The sequence below is a fragment of the Melanerpes formicivorus genome, unplaced genomic scaffold (assembly GCF_026170545.1).
Source record: "Melanerpes formicivorus ecotype bairdi unplaced genomic scaffold, bMelFor1.0.p_v2 SCAF_24, whole genome shotgun sequence".
NCBI classification, from domain to species: domain Eukaryota; kingdom Metazoa; phylum Chordata; class Aves; order Piciformes; family Picidae; genus Melanerpes; species Melanerpes formicivorus.
The window spans coordinates 5,868,766-5,887,102 of NW_027142376.1; the positions used below are offsets into that span (position 1 = coordinate 5,868,766).

An 18,337-nucleotide genomic window follows, 5' to 3' on the forward strand; every position below is an offset into this window, starting at 1 on the left:
CAAGAGACCTAAGATAAGACCAATTCTCATGCTGCTGAAAGGGATGCATTTGTACTGTGCCTGCTGAATGAAGAGGAATAGTGTATTGATGTGAATGCTTTTTCAGTCTCCCCAGGCAGAAGACATGAGTGGTATTTATTGTTACAGCTACCTTTTATTTATACTTTTCTCATTTGCCCATGTTCCACACAGACATTTCAATGGTGAAAAGGTGAGAGGAGAAAAACAGGTGACAATTTCCTTCCCTATGAGAAAATTCAGAGTCTCTTCAAAGCCATCTTAAATCCACTGCAGATCATTTTACAACCCCCACGTGGCTCCTCCCTTCACACAAAGGCACCACAATGTAGTGAGGTCCAGCTGCCTGCATCCCTTCCTCCAGTCAAGCAAGAGCTTGCCCAGAAAACAAAGAAAGTAACCTAAAAATCTGTCTGCTTCAAAAAAGTGCCCTGGCAAGCACCATTTCCCCCTCCCTTAAATGACCCAAAAATCTCTCTCAAAGAAGCAGAAGTGAAATAGTTCAAAACAAGCAAAAGGTTTCTGATCCTTCTACCCTTGTCAGGAGCAGGTCTGTGGTGGAGTATTTGCTCTCAGGCTGGGAGTCTGGGGGCCATATTTTGCTACCCAGGCAACTAATTCCCATCATCACCAAAGCCCTGCGGAGAGTTCCCTGTGAGCTAACGCGGGAGCTAACAGGAGCTCCTGCATCTCACCAGCTACAGCTTTCATTTACTCAAGACACAGAGACAGCCTCTGTCTGAGGGCTTTGGAAGAGAAAAGAGTGAAGTTTACAATGAAACCTTCACCAGAGATACTGCCCAGTGCCTCCCTCCTCCTGTGCTTGTGCTGCAGAGCGCTGCCAGGTGTGCTCCAAGGGTGCACTCCCCTCCTTTAAGCTGGTGCTGAAATGTGACATGCTTCAGACCTCTGTGTGAAAGCTGAGGGTGTGATTCCCGTCACCATCTTTGTCCCAAAGAGTAATCAGAATTTTCTGTGGACTTCTCTTGGTTTAAAGAGCAGAAAGCAATCATTTCACTCCCAAAGGAAGTAAAATAACTGTTCCCAATACCCCACCATGGCAACTTGAAAGACAGTCAGCACTGGCAGTTGTTTTCAGGGAGAAGTTCTTTACCAGGAGGGTAGTGGAACACTAGAACAGGTTGTCCAGGGAGGTGGTTGTGACCCAATCCCTGGAGATGTTCAAGGTGAGGCTGGACGAGGCCCTGGGCTGCCTGATCTAGTTGCAGATGTCCCTGCTGTCTGCAGGGAGGTTGGACTGGATGAGCTTTGGAGGTCCCTTCTGGACTGGACCAGTCTATGAAGAGGCTCTTGTTGAGCTGGAGAGAAATACAGAAATTGTATTCAATAAGATACAGGAAAATCGAGAACACATGAATCCTTAACACCTAATGCAGGTACAGGATACATGAAAACCCACTAAAACCTTCCCCCAACCAGTCTAAACCACAGACCCCCGGTGATCCTTTCTCCCCCTTGCAGGGCCCCTTCAGGTACTGGCAGGCTGCTATTAGCTGTCCCCAGAACCTCCTCTTCTCCAGGCTGAACACCCCCAGCTCCCTCAGCCTGTCCTCATAGCAGAGGTGTTCTAAATCCCTGATCATTTTTGTGACCCCTCCTCTGGACCTGCTCCATCAGGTCCATGTCCTTCCTGTGCTGAGGGCTCCAGACCACAGTACTCCAATTGAGGTCTCAGCAGAGCAGAGCAAAGTGGCAGAATCACCTCTCTGGATCTGCTGGCAGTGCTTCTTTTGATGCAGCCCAGATGTGATTTGCCTTCTGTGATTGGCATGAACTGTGCTTGAAAAAAAACCAACCGAAAAATGAAGAGTACAAAAACTTGCCTCTCCAGCAAGCTGCTCGGGAAAGAGCAGCACCACGTGAACAAATTCTTGCTTCACACTTGAAACTTTTTCTTTAAGGCAAGACTGGGAATTCAATTATGTTAGACATTAATTAATAAATAACTATATCTTTCAATCACATTTCTGTTACAGTAATACATGCAGCTAATATTGCAAGGGTGCAGGGAGTAGCTGGAGGCTAAGACAACCAACTGAGCAGTCCAGGGAGTGCTCCAAAAGAGGACAACTCAGAAAGGATCACACTGTGGTAAACTTCGAAAGTCTTCCAGCAGAATTCTTTCAGAACAGAGTCTTCCTGAGCCTGGAGTGGCTTGTGGCCACTTTTCCAGGGAACTGAGTTTAAAGGAAGGCTGAATCTCTTTTTTATGAAGTCAGTGAGTGGGTGTTGTTACTAACTCCAGTAGCTTGGGGCTGATTGCACCTGACTTACAGCTTTGTTTATTCACTGTGTATTTCTTTTAATGACCTGGCATAAACCCAAAGGGAAACCATTAGCATCCATGTGCTGAGAAACAAAGCAGGGCTGGCTGTGTTGCTCCTAAACTCTCAGTGGAATGACCAAGAGCTAGAATAAAGAAACAGATGAAACTCACCAAAGTGAGACCTAAGTTCCCCAGACCAGTGTCATATTCTTGAGCACAACCCCTTCCCCTCAGCCACCTCTAAATCATAGAATTGCAGAATGCATTGGGTTGGAAGGGACCTCCAGAGGTCATCTATTCAACCCCCTACCCCAGTGGGCAGGGACATCTCCAACCAGACCAGGCTACCTAGAGCCCCACCAATCCTGACATTGAACATCTCCAGGGCCAGGGCCTGCACCACCATGCTGGGCAACCTGCCCCAGCATTCCACCAGCCCCACAGCAAAGAGCCTCTTCCCAACATCCAATCTAAATCTGCCTTGATCTGGTTGCCCTCAGCACCTTCATTTTACACAGAAGCTATTTAGTGTCAGATTTATTGCCACTGAAAGGTGAGCAGCCCTCACCACCATGTAACCCCAATGCTAGGCTGCAAGATCTTGGTCCCTGCACTCTCCTCCTTCCTCACCCAGAAAGCCTTTTAATGACCATTTGCACAAAAGGGCCAGGTCCAAAAGAGAACCTTGCCTCCAGCTTGGCTTTACGTGGGAGATGTTGCTCTGACTATTCCTGGTGAGGCAGAGGCTGCCTGTGCTCCTAGTTGTCTCCACATGCTGCCTCCATTTCAGTGTTTTCTTCAGGAGGGAGCTTCAGGAGATGTTTCAGATCTCATTTAGGAGAGTTGGATCCCATGTAGACCCCAGGGCACCTCCTTCTCTCCACTGTTTTCACATGCTGTACCTTTCAGCTGATCTCATAAATCAGTGTCATGGCTGCACTGGATTGCATCCTAAAGAGTGTTGTTGTCTCCATGAACTGCTTATATTTCTGAAGAGAGGGCATTCGATTTCATTGTGGAGCCAAGTAGCTGATGTTTGAGTGCCTAACACATTCACACAGCATTTGAGATCACCACATCATTTGAGGTCATCTGCTAATTGCTCATTACTCAACTGGTAACAAAGCTAACCAAAAATAAATAAAGCATTGAAATATTAAAGTCACAAAAGCAGCTCTCATCCAATGCACACAAAGCCTTCAAGAGCTCAAAGAGAAAGGTAACATATGGGCAAGGCTGAAAAAAGCTCATTTTAGCAGGATTTAGTTCAGCAAAGCACACATCCTGATTCAAAAATGTAGCCTTATTCTTATCTCACATTTGTTACACTCAGTCATTTTTTTCTTTCCTGAAGGTTGGTTCTCACTTTCAGCAATTATTCAGACTGCCCGTTTTGAGCAAGGTAAAACCAGCGACCTTTCCTTTGGTAACCAGGAGAACATATCATTAGGCAACTTCATTTCTTAGGCTGCATTCTATTAGGAAAAGAAAAAGCAGATAAAGCTTCTTGTTTCTAAGGGAATTCCTTTTTATTCGTGATTTGAGTCCAGCTAATCTGTATGGAGATGTTAGCTGCATAGAAAAGGCAAAAACTCGATGTGCTCAGTGAAATGGAATGACAAGGAACACCACAAATAATAACAAAACATTTACTCCATTATGTTTTGAAGGTAAAGCCATTTGAGTAAGGATTTTTTCTTTCCTCTTCTCTCCTCTTCTTTCCTCTCCTCTCCTCTTCTTTCCTCTTCCTCTCCTCTCCTCTCCTCTTCTCTCCCCTCCTCTCCTCTCCTCTCTCTCTTCTTTTTCCTTCTCTCTTCCCACCCCCCTGCCCACCCTGTGGCCTTCTGTCCTTTAGCATATCAAGAACCAGAGGAGGCTGACTCCTCCTCTGCAAGGTTTCGTCACTAGGTTGTAAATTACTGTTTTTTCCCACTGAGGTTTCAGCTCTCAATCAACTTGTCAAGCACTAATGGTCCTTGCACTGAATTTAGTATCCCATGCAGCAACAAGTAAGAGTCTCTACCTGTAATTTATGACTTCAGCAAACCCCACACACCAAACCACCAGAGGTCATTGCACCTATTCCACTGGCTGGACTTCTGAGACTGACAACAAACACAAACCTTTCCCTAGGGATAATTTACAAGGATTTAATAAAGCCAAACTGAAATTTCTACACTGTCATGGCCATATGCATGGCCATAAGCTGGAAACACATACAGGATCATAGAATCAATAAGGTTGGAAAAGCCCTCAGAGATCAGACAAAACAGAAGACATATTCAGGAGAGTGAGCCCAGTTCCATGGGCGGGTTTGCAGCCACCACTGCTTTACTCTGTCATTATGCACCAAAATAAACAAACTGCAGACTGACATTTTAGTTTCTTTGGTAATCTGCTGCTAGGTTAGCCTGGAAATGGGTCAGTTAATGCTGTTCCATTCTGCTTAAGATATTCCTCCTTATACATGAAGCAAAAGAATGTTCTGTCTCTGTTTGTAGAACTGTTTTTGCTTAAGGCTCTTTATCTCCTGATATCAATCAGCCAAGACTAATATATGTGACAGAAATTAGGACAGAGATCCCCAAAGAGGAACAGAAACATGAACTGACAAATAAGCCGGGAAAGATGCAGGGTCATTTCCCTTCATACCTTGCTTTATGAGTCAGCACTGAAGACACCAAATAGTTTGCAGTCTGAAAAAACAGTGAGGTGATGAACGGCAGACGCTTGCAGAATGGATTTGGCTACCACCCTTTAGCAAGGCAGGAGCAAACAGGACTGATTTGTCTGAGATACCAGAGTTAAAAAGCATAACCTTGGGAGATAAATCTGTGTTTTGGATACCTAATCAAGCAGCTAGGACACCAGGCCCTTGTCAGCATGGTCAGAACCACCTCACAAACAGCCAAGAAGACAATTTCAGAAGCTTAGCTTAAGAAATCTTCGTATCATAGAATGGGTTGGGTTGGAAGGGACCTTTAGAGGTCATCTAGCCCACCCCCCCCTGCAATGACCAGGGACATCTTCAACTAGATCAGGCTGCTCAGAGCCCCATCCCACCTAGCCTTGAATGTTACTAGGGATGGGGCTTCTACCACCTCGCTGGGCAACCTATCCTGTGCAGAGAGACATTCTCTCAGCCATAGAAATAAACACTGCCTGGAACCTGAGAAAGAAAGCAAGAGATTCACGGCCCTGCAGCTTTCCCCAGCAGTTCAGTTCTACTTGCATCTGGTCAAACTGCCAGGAAAACATCCCTTTTATGATTTCTGACTGGCTGAACAAGTCAGAGTAGTTCAAAAGGTGCACCTCAGCTTGGACATTGAGATTTGGCTGCCCCTGCAGTAAGACTTGAAGAATCTGACTTGGTTTGTTTCCCTTTTATACCAATGAAATGAATCTGATGTTTACCAGAATTCACAGAATCACAGAAACATTCAGGTTAGAACAGACCCTCAGGACCACCAAGTCCAACTCAGAACCCTACTCTACAAGGATCACCCCTAAACCGTAGCCCCAAGCACCACATCCAAACCACCTTTAAACACATGCAGGCTTGGGGACTCAACCACCTCCCCAGGCAGCTCATTGACTCCACTTTAAGTAACAAATAAGATTAAAATGTGTCTGAAGTGTCGATGTGAGGTGTAAATATACTCCTATAGTTATTTCCAGTGCAAGGAGAGCAGAGCTTACAGATCTCTGCAAGCTCATGTTTAAACATTTCACCCAGGTACTTGCCTGCACCTAGCCATGATTTTCACCTTCCATTAAAACAGCAGCCTTTTTTTATTTCCCTTTTTGAGAAACTGTAGACAGCTTACTAATTTATACTGCAACAAATTATCAGTGGTGCTGGCTTTCCTCATTTAAAACCAACGTTGAGGAGGAGGAAGTAAGATTTTGCTGGCATCACAGAATGTTAGGGGTTGGAAGGGACCTCCAGAGATTCCCTGAGTCCAACCCTCCCTGCCAAAGCTGGATCACCTAGGTAGCAGCAGATACTCTCCCTCAGTGATTCTCTCCCTGCCATTCTCAGATAAGAAGATGTGCTTCCCAGGAGAGCTTTGAAGTCATTAGTTCTAATGAAAGTGACAGGTAAATTAAGCCTGCTCAAGGAAAGCAAGTGACAGCATATTCCAGGGCAAGGCTGGGTCAGACACAGACAGAACTGTCCATGTTGGTGCCAGGCAGCTAGTCTAAGGTTGAACACACAGAGGGAGTGAAGTTCTGTACTTGAAGCAGAAGATGCCAGTAGGATGAGGTCCACCCCTACAAACCAATATGCTTGTGCACCTAAAGCCTGTGATCTAATCCCCATTCCTGAATGTCTCCCATCTCCAAGCAGGAGCGATCGATACACGTCCACTGGGGTATCACAAAGCTCAGCTGCCTAATGTTTGCAAAGCATTTTGACAGCCCCAGATGGAAGCTGCTCCACGGAGAGCTGCCTCTACCCCCTTGATGCTGCTGCACTTTTTAATCCACCCTTTTATCAACTGCTATTTCATGCAGCCTCCCTTGCAGCCACAGCAGCGAGCGAAGAGGAATGACAAAGTGCGCTTCCAAACTTGCCTCCCACTCACCTCTCCTCCATCTGCTGGAGAGAGAGATTTTATTTGCTGCAGAAGCACTGTCTGGCTAAAAATGTGAGCACTTTTTACAGCAGGATCCCACTCTCTCCTCCACACACACCCACTGCCCAAGTGCTTCGTTTGGAAGTATGACATCGCTCCTTAGCTAACAGCCTGTGTAAGAGGAGGCTCCTGCAGCACAGCTCATTGGGCACTGACTGAAAAGCTGCTATAAAATCCCACATGGTGTTCACTGCTGAGCATCTACACTCTGCCTCCCAGGAAAGGAGCACAGGATATCCAACAACAAAAGCTGGCTTTCCCTCTCCTTTCCCTGTCACAAACGGTCCAGCTCAGTCATCTGTGCCTCACTGTTACCCAATGTTGAGGCCACGTAGCCAGTTGGTATTTCTCTGGCTCCTGGAAGGAAATGCCCACTTCAGATTTTCTCTTTCTTTGAAAGAAAACAGCAAGTTGAGCACTGCTGGCTGCAGACTCTCTAAAAGATTCAGGAAAAGAAGGTGTATCATAGAATCATTTAGGTTGGAAAATACCATTAAGATCATCAGGTTCAACTGTTACCCCAGCCCTGCCAAGTCCACCACTACACCATGCCCCTTGGCACCACATCTCTTAAATACCATGATCCAGGGATCATGACTCAACCACTTCCCTAGGCAGCGCTCAACAACCCTTGAGTGAAGAAATTCTTCTGAATATCCAACCTAAACCTCTCCCTTGGTGCAACTCCAGGCCATTCCCTCGAGTACTTGTGACTTGAGAGAAAGCAGCAAAAATGGTGTAACACACAGCACAATCCTCTGGGTTTAAGCCACTGTGCAACACTTCCACATCTGTGGAACCAGAACTATGAAGAATGAGGCAAGTTTCTGGTACTGAATATGAGATTGTCCACCACATGTAACTAAAGGAGACAGAAAACTCAGTGTTCAGACAGCATTCTAGTCCAGATCTCAAGGTCTGGGCTGCAGATACTCTCTAAGAGGAAGCACATAAGCAGGATCATCGTATCATGGTATGAGTCAGGGTTGGAAGGAACCACAAGGATCATCTAGTTCCAACCCCCCTGCCATGGGCAGGGACACCCCACACTACATCAGGCTGGCCAGAGCCTCATCCAGCCTGGGCTTAAACACCTCCAGGGACGGGGCCCCAACCACCTCCCTGGACAACCCATTCCAGGGCTTCACCACTCTCATGGTGAAGAACCTCCTCCTCATATCCAGCCTGAATCTCCCCACCTCCAGCTTCATTCCATTCCCCCTAGTCCTGTCACTACCTGAGATCCTGAGAAGTCTCTTCTCAGCCTTCCTGTAGGCCCCCTGCAGATACTGGAAGGCCACAGTTAGGTCACCTCGGAGCCTTCTGTTCTGCAGACTGAACAGCCCCAACTCCTTCAGTCTGTCCTCATAGGAGAGGTGCTCCAGCCCTCTGCTCATCCTTGTGGCCCTTCTCTGGACACCTTCCAGCACCTCCACATCCCTCTTGTAATAGGGGCTCCAGAACTGGACACAGTACTCCAGGTGGGGTCTCACCAGAGCTGAGTAGAGGGGGAGAATCACCTCCCTTGACCTGCTGGCCACACTTCTCCTGATGCAGCCCAGGATCTAATTGGCTTTGCGGGCTGCAAGTGCACACTGAGAGCTCATGTTGAGCTTCTCCTCCACCAGCACCCCCAAGTCTCTCTCCTCAGGGCTGCTTTCCAGCCAGTCACTGCCCAGCCTGGATTTGTGCCTGGGATTGCCTCGACCCAGATGCAGGACCCTGCACTTGGTCTTGTTGAACCTCATGAGGCTGGCTTGTGCCCACCTCTCCAGCCTGTCCAGGTCCCTCTGGATGGCCTCCCTTCCCTCCAGCGTGTCTGCTGCACCACACAGCTTGGTGTCATCAGCAAACTTGCTGAGGGTGCACTCAATGCCACTGTCCATGGCACCCACAAAGATGTTGAACAAGACAGGTCCCAGGACTGATCCCTGAGGGACTCTGCTTGTCCCTGGCCTCCACTGGGACATGGAGCCATTGACAGCTACTCTTTGGGTGCAGCCATCAAGCCAGTTCCTTATCCATCTAGTGGTCACCCATCAAACCCATGTGTCACCAGTTTGGAGACCAGGATGTGGTGTGGGACAGTGTCAAAGGCTTTGCTCAGGTCCAGGTAAACGACATCAGTTGCTCGCCCCTCATCTAATAAAGTTGTCACCTGCTCATAGAAGGCCACCAGGTTGGTCAGGCAGGATTTGCCCTTTGCAAAGCCATGCTGACTGTTCCACACATTGGCCACAACAACCCCGTGCAGTGCTACAGGCTGGGGTCAGAATGTCAGAGCAGCCAGGTAGAGGGACCTGGGGGTCCTGGTTGATGGTAGGCTGAACATGAGCCTACAGTGTGCCCAGGCAGCCAAGAGGGCCAGTGGCATCCTGGCCTGCATCAAGAACAGTGTGGCCAGCAGGAGCAGGGAGGTCATTCTGCCCCTGTACACTGCACTGGTTAGACTGCACCTCGAGTACTGTGTCCAGTTCTGGGCCCCTCAGTTTAGGAAGGAGGTTGACTTGCTGGAACGAGTCCAGAGAAGGGCAACAAAGTTGGTGAGGGGTTTGGAGCACAAGCCCTATGAGGAGAGGCTGAGGGAGCTGGGGTTGCTTAGCCTGGAGAGGAGAAGACTCAGGGGTGACCTTATTGCTCTCTACAACTACCTGAAGGAAGGTTGTAGACAGATGGAGGTTGGTCTCTTCTCCCAGGCAGCCAGCACCAGAACAAGAGGACACAGTCTCAGGCTGCGCCAGGGGAGATTTAGGCTGGAGGTTAGGAAGAAGTTCTATACAGAGAGAGTGATTGCCCATTGGAATGGGCTGGCTGGGGAGGTGGTGGAGTCACCATCATTGGAGGTGTTCAGGAGGAGATTTGATGGGGTGCTTGGTGCCATGGGTTAGTTGTTTAGGTGGGTTGGATTGGTTGATGGGTTAGACATGATGATCTTGAAGGTCTCTTCCAACCTGTTCTGGTCTATTCTATTCTATTCTATTCTAAATCACCTATTCACTATTCTTCTGAATCAGTAGTGCCTCCAGGAGGATCTGCTCCATGATCTTTCCAGGCACAGAGGTGAGACTGGCTGGCCTGGAGTTCCCTGGTTCCTCCTTCTTACCCTTTTTGAAAATGGGAGTAATTGGATGGGGAAAAAAAATAATGAGATATTAGCTTATTTATCATTAATGTAAAGCCTCCCAACTTCATTTTTATCCTGACTATTGCAGTTCCCATAAAGGCCTGTACAGTTTGGGACCTCATTTGAGTTTGAACGGTCAAAGGAAGTATCTTTCCCAAGTCTGTATGATGGTCTAGCTATCAACCAAACTAGTCAGATCATTTCATTCCCCATTTGCAGATATTTTTTGGGGGTGAATCTCTGTAGAATGAGTAAAAAAATGGGGATGGCTAGAAGAGCATCAGGCCAGAAGTAGCATTTTCTCTCTTCTTTCACCCCCATTTTGGTTAGCAGGGACATGCAGATGGAGTGCCATGCTACAGCTGTGAACCAGGAAAGACTGTGACCTTTCTTCTGTAAGGACACGAGTTCAAACTGTGCTCTAATGCCTACCAAATCACTTCAACCAGAAAAGCTGATGCTTCACTGATGCCAATTAAAGGCCCAGGCTACATTACCAGGTGATTACCACTTCATGCTAAAAGCTCATTGCACCTCAAAGGTTTTCCAGATGGGAAATGATGACCAGTCCCAAGTGGTTAATCTCTGCCTTGCACAAGCTTCAGTCAACCCTGACAGCTGCTCAAGACACCTCCTGGCCACAGGGGTTGGGGTTGGCTAACCCAGGTACCCAAGGGACTACTTCCTGAAGATTCAGCATTATCTTCAGGACTCACAAGGCACAAGAGATCCCAAAAGATCCTCCAGCAAAAAATAGGTGGAGACAGCAATTTCTGAACCAGACAACACCCAAGTGGGCAAGGCAAGGGGATGAAGAGGGATTTATGTCCTTAAGGTTGGTGGTAGAGAGAGGGAAAATTCTCCTCTCCACACTCACAATCCACTGTTCGGTGACAAACAGCAAGCTCATTTTAATTCTCCCCACAAAAAAAACCAACAACAAAAGAAACAAAAAAAAAACACCACAAAAAAACCACAACAAAAACCACATAAAAACAGCAATAAAATTTCCACACAGCCACCAAAGTCTTTTCTTCCTCCCTACAATGAGAGTGCCACAGAGCCTGGAGCTATAAATAGCCCAGCTCCAGGTACGGTTTGCTGCACTGTAAATCTGCTCCTCTTTTAAACATCAGACAAACCCTTGACAAAGAGTGGTGAGAAACTGTGAATGTGACACTGGGAAATTCCTTCCTCTTAGCTGGTGTTGAGTTCTGCCTGAACAGAGCTGCATTTAAGAGCAGACATCACTCAAAGTCACAGGGTCAAGGCAAAGGGAGAGTTGCCCAAGCATGTTAGTTACAGAGACAAGCAGAGAAAACTGGGAGCTGACACTTTTGTTTTTCATTACTTATTTACTTCAGCTCCATCCTTCTGTTCTTAGAATCACAGAATTGTCAGGGTTGGAAGGGACCTCAAGGATCAGCCAGTTCCAACCCCACTGCCATGGCCAGGGACACCTCACACTACAGCAGCTTGCTCACAGCCACAGCCAGCCTGGCTGCAAACACCTCCAGGGACAAGGCTTCCACCACCTCCCTGGGCAACCTGTGCCAGTCTCTCACCACCCTCATGGGGAACAACTTCTTCCTGACATCCAATTTGAATCTACCCATTTCTAGTTTTGCTCCATCCCTCCCAGTCCTGTCACTCCCTGACACCCTCAAAAGTCCCTCCCCAGCTTTCTTGGAGCCCCCTTCAGATACTGGAAGGCCACAATTAGGTCTCCTTGGAGCCTTCTCTTCTCCAGACTGAACAGCCCCAACTCCCTCAGTCTGTCCTCATAGGAGAGGTGCTCCAGCCCTCTGCTCATCCTCGTGGCCCTTCTCTGGACACCATCCAGCACCTCCAGGTCCTTCTGGAATCAGAGGCTCCAGAACTGGACACAGTGCTCCAGGTGTGGTCTCAGCAGAGTGGAGCAGAGGGGGAGAATCACCTCCCTCAACCTGCTGACTGGACTTCTCTTGCTGCAGCCCAGGCTCTGGGTGGCTCTCTGGGCTGCAGGTGCTCACTGCTGGCTCCTGTTGAGCTTCTCATCCACCAGCACCCCCAGGTCCTTTTCTTCAGGACTGCTCTCAAGCCAGTCCTTGCCCAGCTTTGATGTCCAGCTATGAGCTCCTTGTTAATTGCTCGAAGTGTATCTTGAAGGAAACTTGACAATGCTTGAACTAGAAACTGTGGCTCAGCATCATTTGTTCAAAGTAGTTCAGTGCTTTACATACCGGCCCAATAAGCATGCTTCAAATAAACTCACCAGCACTGCCAACTTACTCCATGCCTTCCAAATGAAACATTCTCATGTAAGGGTGCAAAGCACCAGGTTCCCTAAAATCTCCCAGTTCCAAACATTGGTGGAACTATTTGAGCAGTATCAGCATCTGCAGTTAATGGACACAGGGGCAGGAGTAGCCTCCTCGGTGGGGGTGGCCTGTGAAACTGCATTTCTTGTCTCCTCACATACAGCCCTGTAAAGGAAGAGCAGCCCAGTGAAAGGGACTTAGAAACATCAGGAGCATTGATGTTACTTCAATAGCCAGCAATTCCATCATTAATCCACAACACTTTGTGTGCAGGCTACAGTAAGTGTAGGCTGTAGGTAGGGAAGAGTCACAAAATCACAGGAGGTTAGGGGTTGGAAGGGACCTCCAGAGAGCATCCAGTCCAGCCCTCCTGCCAGAGCAGGATCAGTCAGGGTAGTCTGCACAGGAATGCATCCAGGTGGGTTTGGAAAGTCTCCAGAGGAGACTGCACAACCTCTCTGGGCAGCCTGCTCCAGGGCTCCATCACCCTCACCACATAGAAGCGTCTCCTTGTGTTGAGGCGGAACCTCCTGAGTTCTGTACCCAGTGCTCCGTGCCCTGTCACTGGGCACTACTGAAAAGAGACTGGCACTACCACTTCCTTTCCAAACACCACCTCCACAGATCAAACAGCGCAGAATGATGGCAGCAGACTTTAAAGACCTCACAATTCATCCTCTTGCAATAGTGACCAACACAGCAGAGTGTGAGTACACCCCCTCCCCCCCATGAACATTCCATGCTCAGATCACAGGCTGAAACCAGGATGACTTACATGTAAATGGCAAAAAATTATCAAAGACCTGGAACACCTTTCCTGTGATGGAAGTCTGAGAGCTGGGGTTGTTCTAGCTCTGGGCAGACCTTACTGTGGCCTTCCAGTACTTAACAGGGGCCAACCAGAACGATGGGGACAGTCATTTTAGCAGGGCCTGTCATGACAGGGTAAGGGGTGGTAGTTTAAAACTAAAAGAGGAGATATTTAGACTAAGCAGAAGGAAGCCATTCTTGATGTTGTGGGTGGTGAACCACTGACACAGGTTGCCTACAGGTGGCAGATGTCGCTTTCCTGGAAATATTCAAGGTCAGGTTGGATGGGGCTCTCTCTGAGCAACCTGATCTAGTTGAAGATGCCTCTGTTCACTGCAGGAAGATGGAACAAGATGACCTTTAAAGGTCTCTTCTACCCAAACCAGTCTCTATCAGAATAAGTAAATACCATACACGAACTCTGCCGCTCCCTTCCACACCGGCTCTTCTAATTGGGCATTAGGGAAGAGCCTTGAAATTGCTGATACCTACTACACCAAGATAATCAAGAGCACAGGTGTTGCCTGGTACATGGTTATGTGCTGAGTGAATGACAGCTGTATCATAAATCTAATGCACAGCAAGACCTAAAGGCACTTTCTGTCCTGCTGTGAAAGCTTTCATGCAAGCTGCACGCTCCCAACAACAAAGACAGAATTCAGCACCAATGGCTGTGGCCCCTTCCTGGAAGTTCAGGGTGCTTCACAGTCAGTTTTCAGCTAATAATGTCACAGATATTGCTGGCAGGAAAACCTTCTACTTTATTTACACTGAGACAAGACAATTTCTTCCCTCCTACATCTTCAGTGAGTATAAAGGCACAAGGTTTCCCTTCAGGAATGAAAGCAAGCACTTAGAAAACACAGAGTGTGTTTAAATGTTTTGCCAAGTCAGAGTTTGCAACAGCAAATTGGAATCACATCATTTGGGAATAGAACTGTGGGCAATAGTATGAAAAAAACGCTTTTAAGAGGAATGAAGGAAAGAGGTAGAAGGCCTCCAGCACTTACCGTGGTCCTTTGTACCAACCCGAGGTTCAGGCAAGCAAGACCTTTGAGAGGAGTGTGGGATTTGGAGAGTTGTTATCTTCCAGACCAGTACATAGGGTTTTGTCATTTAGGTGTCATTTTTGTACCATCAGGGAGAGAGGAGCTTTTAGGTCACCAGCTTCTGTGCCCTCTGAAGCCTTTCCTCAATTCTTCAAATCAGCATGGCTGAGGTAGGCAACTCAGCTCGACAGCCTGCATCCACTACTCACTTCCAAGCTTGCAGTGCAATAAGCATGCTACACACAATGGTTTGGGTGGGAAAGGACCTCAAAGATCCCCTGGATCCAAATCTCCTGCTATAGGCAGGGGCACTTCCTACCAGGCCAGGCTGCTCAAGGCCCCATCCCACCCCACTCTGAACCCTTCTCGGTTTGGAGCCTCTGTAACTTCTTCAGGCAATCTCTTCCCCTGCTTCACCACTCTCTTGGAGAGGAATTTCTTCCTAATGCCCAGTCTAAATCTAGCTTCTCCCAGTTTCAAGCCATTACTCATCCTATCACTCTATACCTTTTTACAAAGTTCCTTTTCAGCTCTCCAGTAGGTCCCCTTCAAACACTAGAAGGCTGCTCTATGGTTTCCCCCAGCCTTCTCTTCTCCAGCCTGATAATCTCCAGCTCTCTCAGCCTGTCTTCATAGCAGAGCTGTTCCAGGCCTTTGATCGTCTTTATGGCCCTCTTCTGGACCTGCTCTCACATTTCCATGTCCTTCTGGTGCTGAGGGCTGCAGAGCTGGACACAGTGAGGTCTCAGTGAGAGCAGAGGGAAGGGATCACCTCCCTTTACTGGCTGCTGGCCATGCTGCTTTGGATGTAGCCCAGGGTATGGTTTGATTTCTGGGCTGCAAGCACACAGTGCCAGCTCATGTTGAACTTCTCATCCAAGGCAAGTGCCATGGCCCTTAAACACTTTGACTCAAAGGCACTAGCTGGTGCCAGAACACTGAAGCTTCTACACCAAGGCTGAGAAAGAGCTTAATTCAAACCAAAACATAAAATAAAACAAAAATAAATTGAACACCCCCAGAGCTCTATCTGGACAGCCCTTTTGGTAATTAAACATTCACATAGGATTAATACACACAGATCACTGTTACCCAAAGAAACTGCCATGAAAAACAAAGTGATATGTTTATTTATGCATACCATCATAGGGGAAAAAACCCAAACCTCTAAGAGCCTACAATGGAACTTGAGATCCAAGGAGATTTCCCATCTCTGCTTGAACAGCACTGAAATCTTGGCCTAATACAGCTCTGAAACCACAAGCCCTGAAATTCCAATCACCATTAGCTTTGGCTAGCAGTCGGTATCTCACATGCTGTTGAAACAAGAGCCACCACCTGGGAGTGTTGTTTCCAAGTCAAAAATGCCCAGTGGCTTGTATGGAACCATACCAACCTTCACAGGTCCCTGCGCCACAGAAATGTGCAGCTCTTGATATAATGAAACTTCTTCTTCTTCCAGTGTCTTTGTTTTTTCCTTGCTTGGTGGTTTGCAATGATTTTTGTAAAGCTTAAGTTTCTTCTCAAAGAGAAGTATGGTCACCAGATCTTGAGACTGTGGCCAGCAAACATTTCTAAACTATCACTGTCCTTAAAAAGTTTAGATAGCATTCCCTGCCACAAACCTAAATATTGAAGGCAAGAAACTACCCAGGACTGTTTCTTGGGAGTAATCTCCATTGCAGAACTAGACATGATTATAGAAAACAAAGCCAGAAGCTACATTAGCAGTCCAACTTTCTTGATGTCTATGCAGGGCAAGAGCCTAGCATTAAATTTCACCCATGCCTGGTTTTAAACTATCTCCTAGACACTTAAGCAACAAGGCTTCCTTAAGAAGCACCACTTGGTTAAGAGTCTTCTGGCAGACAACAGCAATTGCAGTGCAATGGATGAGTATCAGTGCTGCCCACCTTATTCCATTCTGCAGCAGCATTTCATTTTCACCTTTGTAGCAAGTCCCACTGCCATGACACTGAGAGCATAACAATGGTATTAAGGTTTTGGCAAAACAGTTTGCTACAGAACTGTAGAATGAATGGTTTGTGTTGGAAGGGACCTCCAGAGGTCATCCAGCCCAACCCCCCTGCAGTCAGCAGGGACATCCTCCACTAGGCCTTGTCCAGCTTCACCTTGAGTATCTTCAGGGATGGGGCACCATCACATCCTTAGGCAACCTGTTCCAGTGTTCCACCACACTCATGGTAAAGAACTTGTTCCTAACATCCAATCTAAATCTCCTCTCATTTCAAACCATTGCCTCTCCCCCTATCCCTGCAGGCCTTTGCAAACAGTCCCTCTGCACCCTTCTTGTAACCCCCTTCAGGTTCTGGCTGGCGGCTATTAGGTCTCCCTGGAGCCTTCTCTTCTCCAGGATGCACATCCCCAGCTCCTTCAGCCTGTCCTTTTAGTAGAGGTGGTCCAGCCCCCTGATCATTTTCATGGCCCTCCTCTGGACCTGCTCCATCAGGTCCATGCCTTCCCTGTGTGAAGGGCTCCAGAGCTGGACAAAGTACTCCAGGTGAGGTCTTACCAGAGCCAAGTGGCAGAATCACCTCTCTGGATCTGCTGCTCACACTTGGTTATGTGTACAAAGGGGGCTCCCTTTTCAAGACAAAACACTTCCACACAATACTAACCCACTCTAAATAACAGCTAAACACTCTTAATTACCTCTAACACACAAATGAGTTAATTTAAAATGTTGCTAAAGGAGACTACAGCACATTTGAGACACAGACATCCCAGAAATGAAACAGCATCACTATGAACTGATGTTCTGGATGCAGCTTGCAAACCTCTCTCATGCAGTCAGTCAGTCAGCAGGCACTCAACACACAAATGATCAGGCAAGGCCAAGTGATCTGAACAATCTTACAGTTTTATAAAAACATTATTATACATTACAAAAAGCCTCTTCTCAATTAAAACTTACAAAACACTAACACATTCTTCTAAAGAAAGATGGTGTGTGTATTTCAGTATGTGCAGGCTGCAGTTGATGTCTAGGCTTGAGGAAATAGAAGGCAAGCAGCAATTTTCGTAACTAATACGACGTACACAGTGAAAACCAGGAACAAGTTCAAGAGTTCCATTTCTTGCCTATAAAAATAGAAGGGAGATGCTGTGCCTCACAACACTTCCAAACTTTACAAGACTCAGGTTGCCACTGCACACCTGCTGTCCTCTAAAAACAGCAGTTAAAAACCTCTTAACACCAGGGGAATTATTCATCTGGGTTTTTTTTTCCTTTCTGAGTATTCCAGCTCAGGAGAATGGTGATGTAAATTACCAGGGAAGAAGAAAAAGAAGAACAGAGGAGAAATACTCATGAGGTAAGGCAGAAACATTATTTTTCCCTACTAGTTCATTTCTTTGGCTTATGACTTTGAGCTACCACATCAGCTTGGAAGGAGATTTGTCCTGCTACAGCTTTTAACAATTACAACCATCACCACATACATAGGTAGTTATTCTGACAGAGGATTTAGTGATAAACATCAAACAGCCTTGGTTGTGGGGGTTTTTTTCCTTCCTTCAGGCTTTTCCCATTTCTAGTCACATCATTTGGATTTATTTGGGTTTTTTAACGTTGTTTTTTCAATTCTAACATGGAACTGTGCAGAGGGCAGAAGAACCACCTGGTGTGGCTTTTTATTTCTAATTAGGATTTCCCACACTTCCCTTTCTTCCTTGAACGTTTTTTATGGAAAAGCTCTTCAAAAGCCATGCTTTCATCTTCCACTTCATTTTCCAAGTCTCCATCATGGATGCAGCCTGTATTGAAAGCAGGAAATTAGTGCAGAATGGAAAATTACAACACCTTTTCCTCCTGACAGCAAGACAAGTGATACAGTGTTCATGTATGTATCATGTATGCCTTCATACGTGGTTAGGACCACGTCTAGGAAGCATTGGGCTTCACAGGACAACAGGCTCAGGAGCTCTGCTAGGAAGCAGAGACTGCTAAGCCACCTGCTGCACTACCAATTCATTTTTACACTGCAAATCTGTTCCCATTGTTCTTGCTTCTGACTTTTAAGAGAATCATGTCTCTCCTCTCTCAAGGTTCAGTTTCAGCAGACAGTACATTTGCTTCTGCCTTAGAA

The 18,337-nt window shown here is 46.9% G+C and overlaps 1 protein-coding gene across 1 annotated transcript in view; it reads right to left on the reverse strand.

Annotated features, from left to right (window-relative positions):
• Window positions 1–17,091: 17,091 nt before the first annotated feature.
• The window catches only part of TRANK1 (tetratricopeptide repeat and ankyrin repeat containing 1), a 52,204-nt gene continuing 50,958 nt past the window's right edge, over window positions 17,092–18,337 (reverse strand). Inside the window, exon 24 of the mRNA XM_068152717.1 lies at window positions 17,092–18,005. Coding sequence (XP_068008818.1) covers window positions 17,893–18,005 — 113 coding nt within the window. The 3' untranslated portion in view covers window positions 17,092–17,892. The remainder of the gene's footprint in view (window positions 18,006–18,337) is intronic.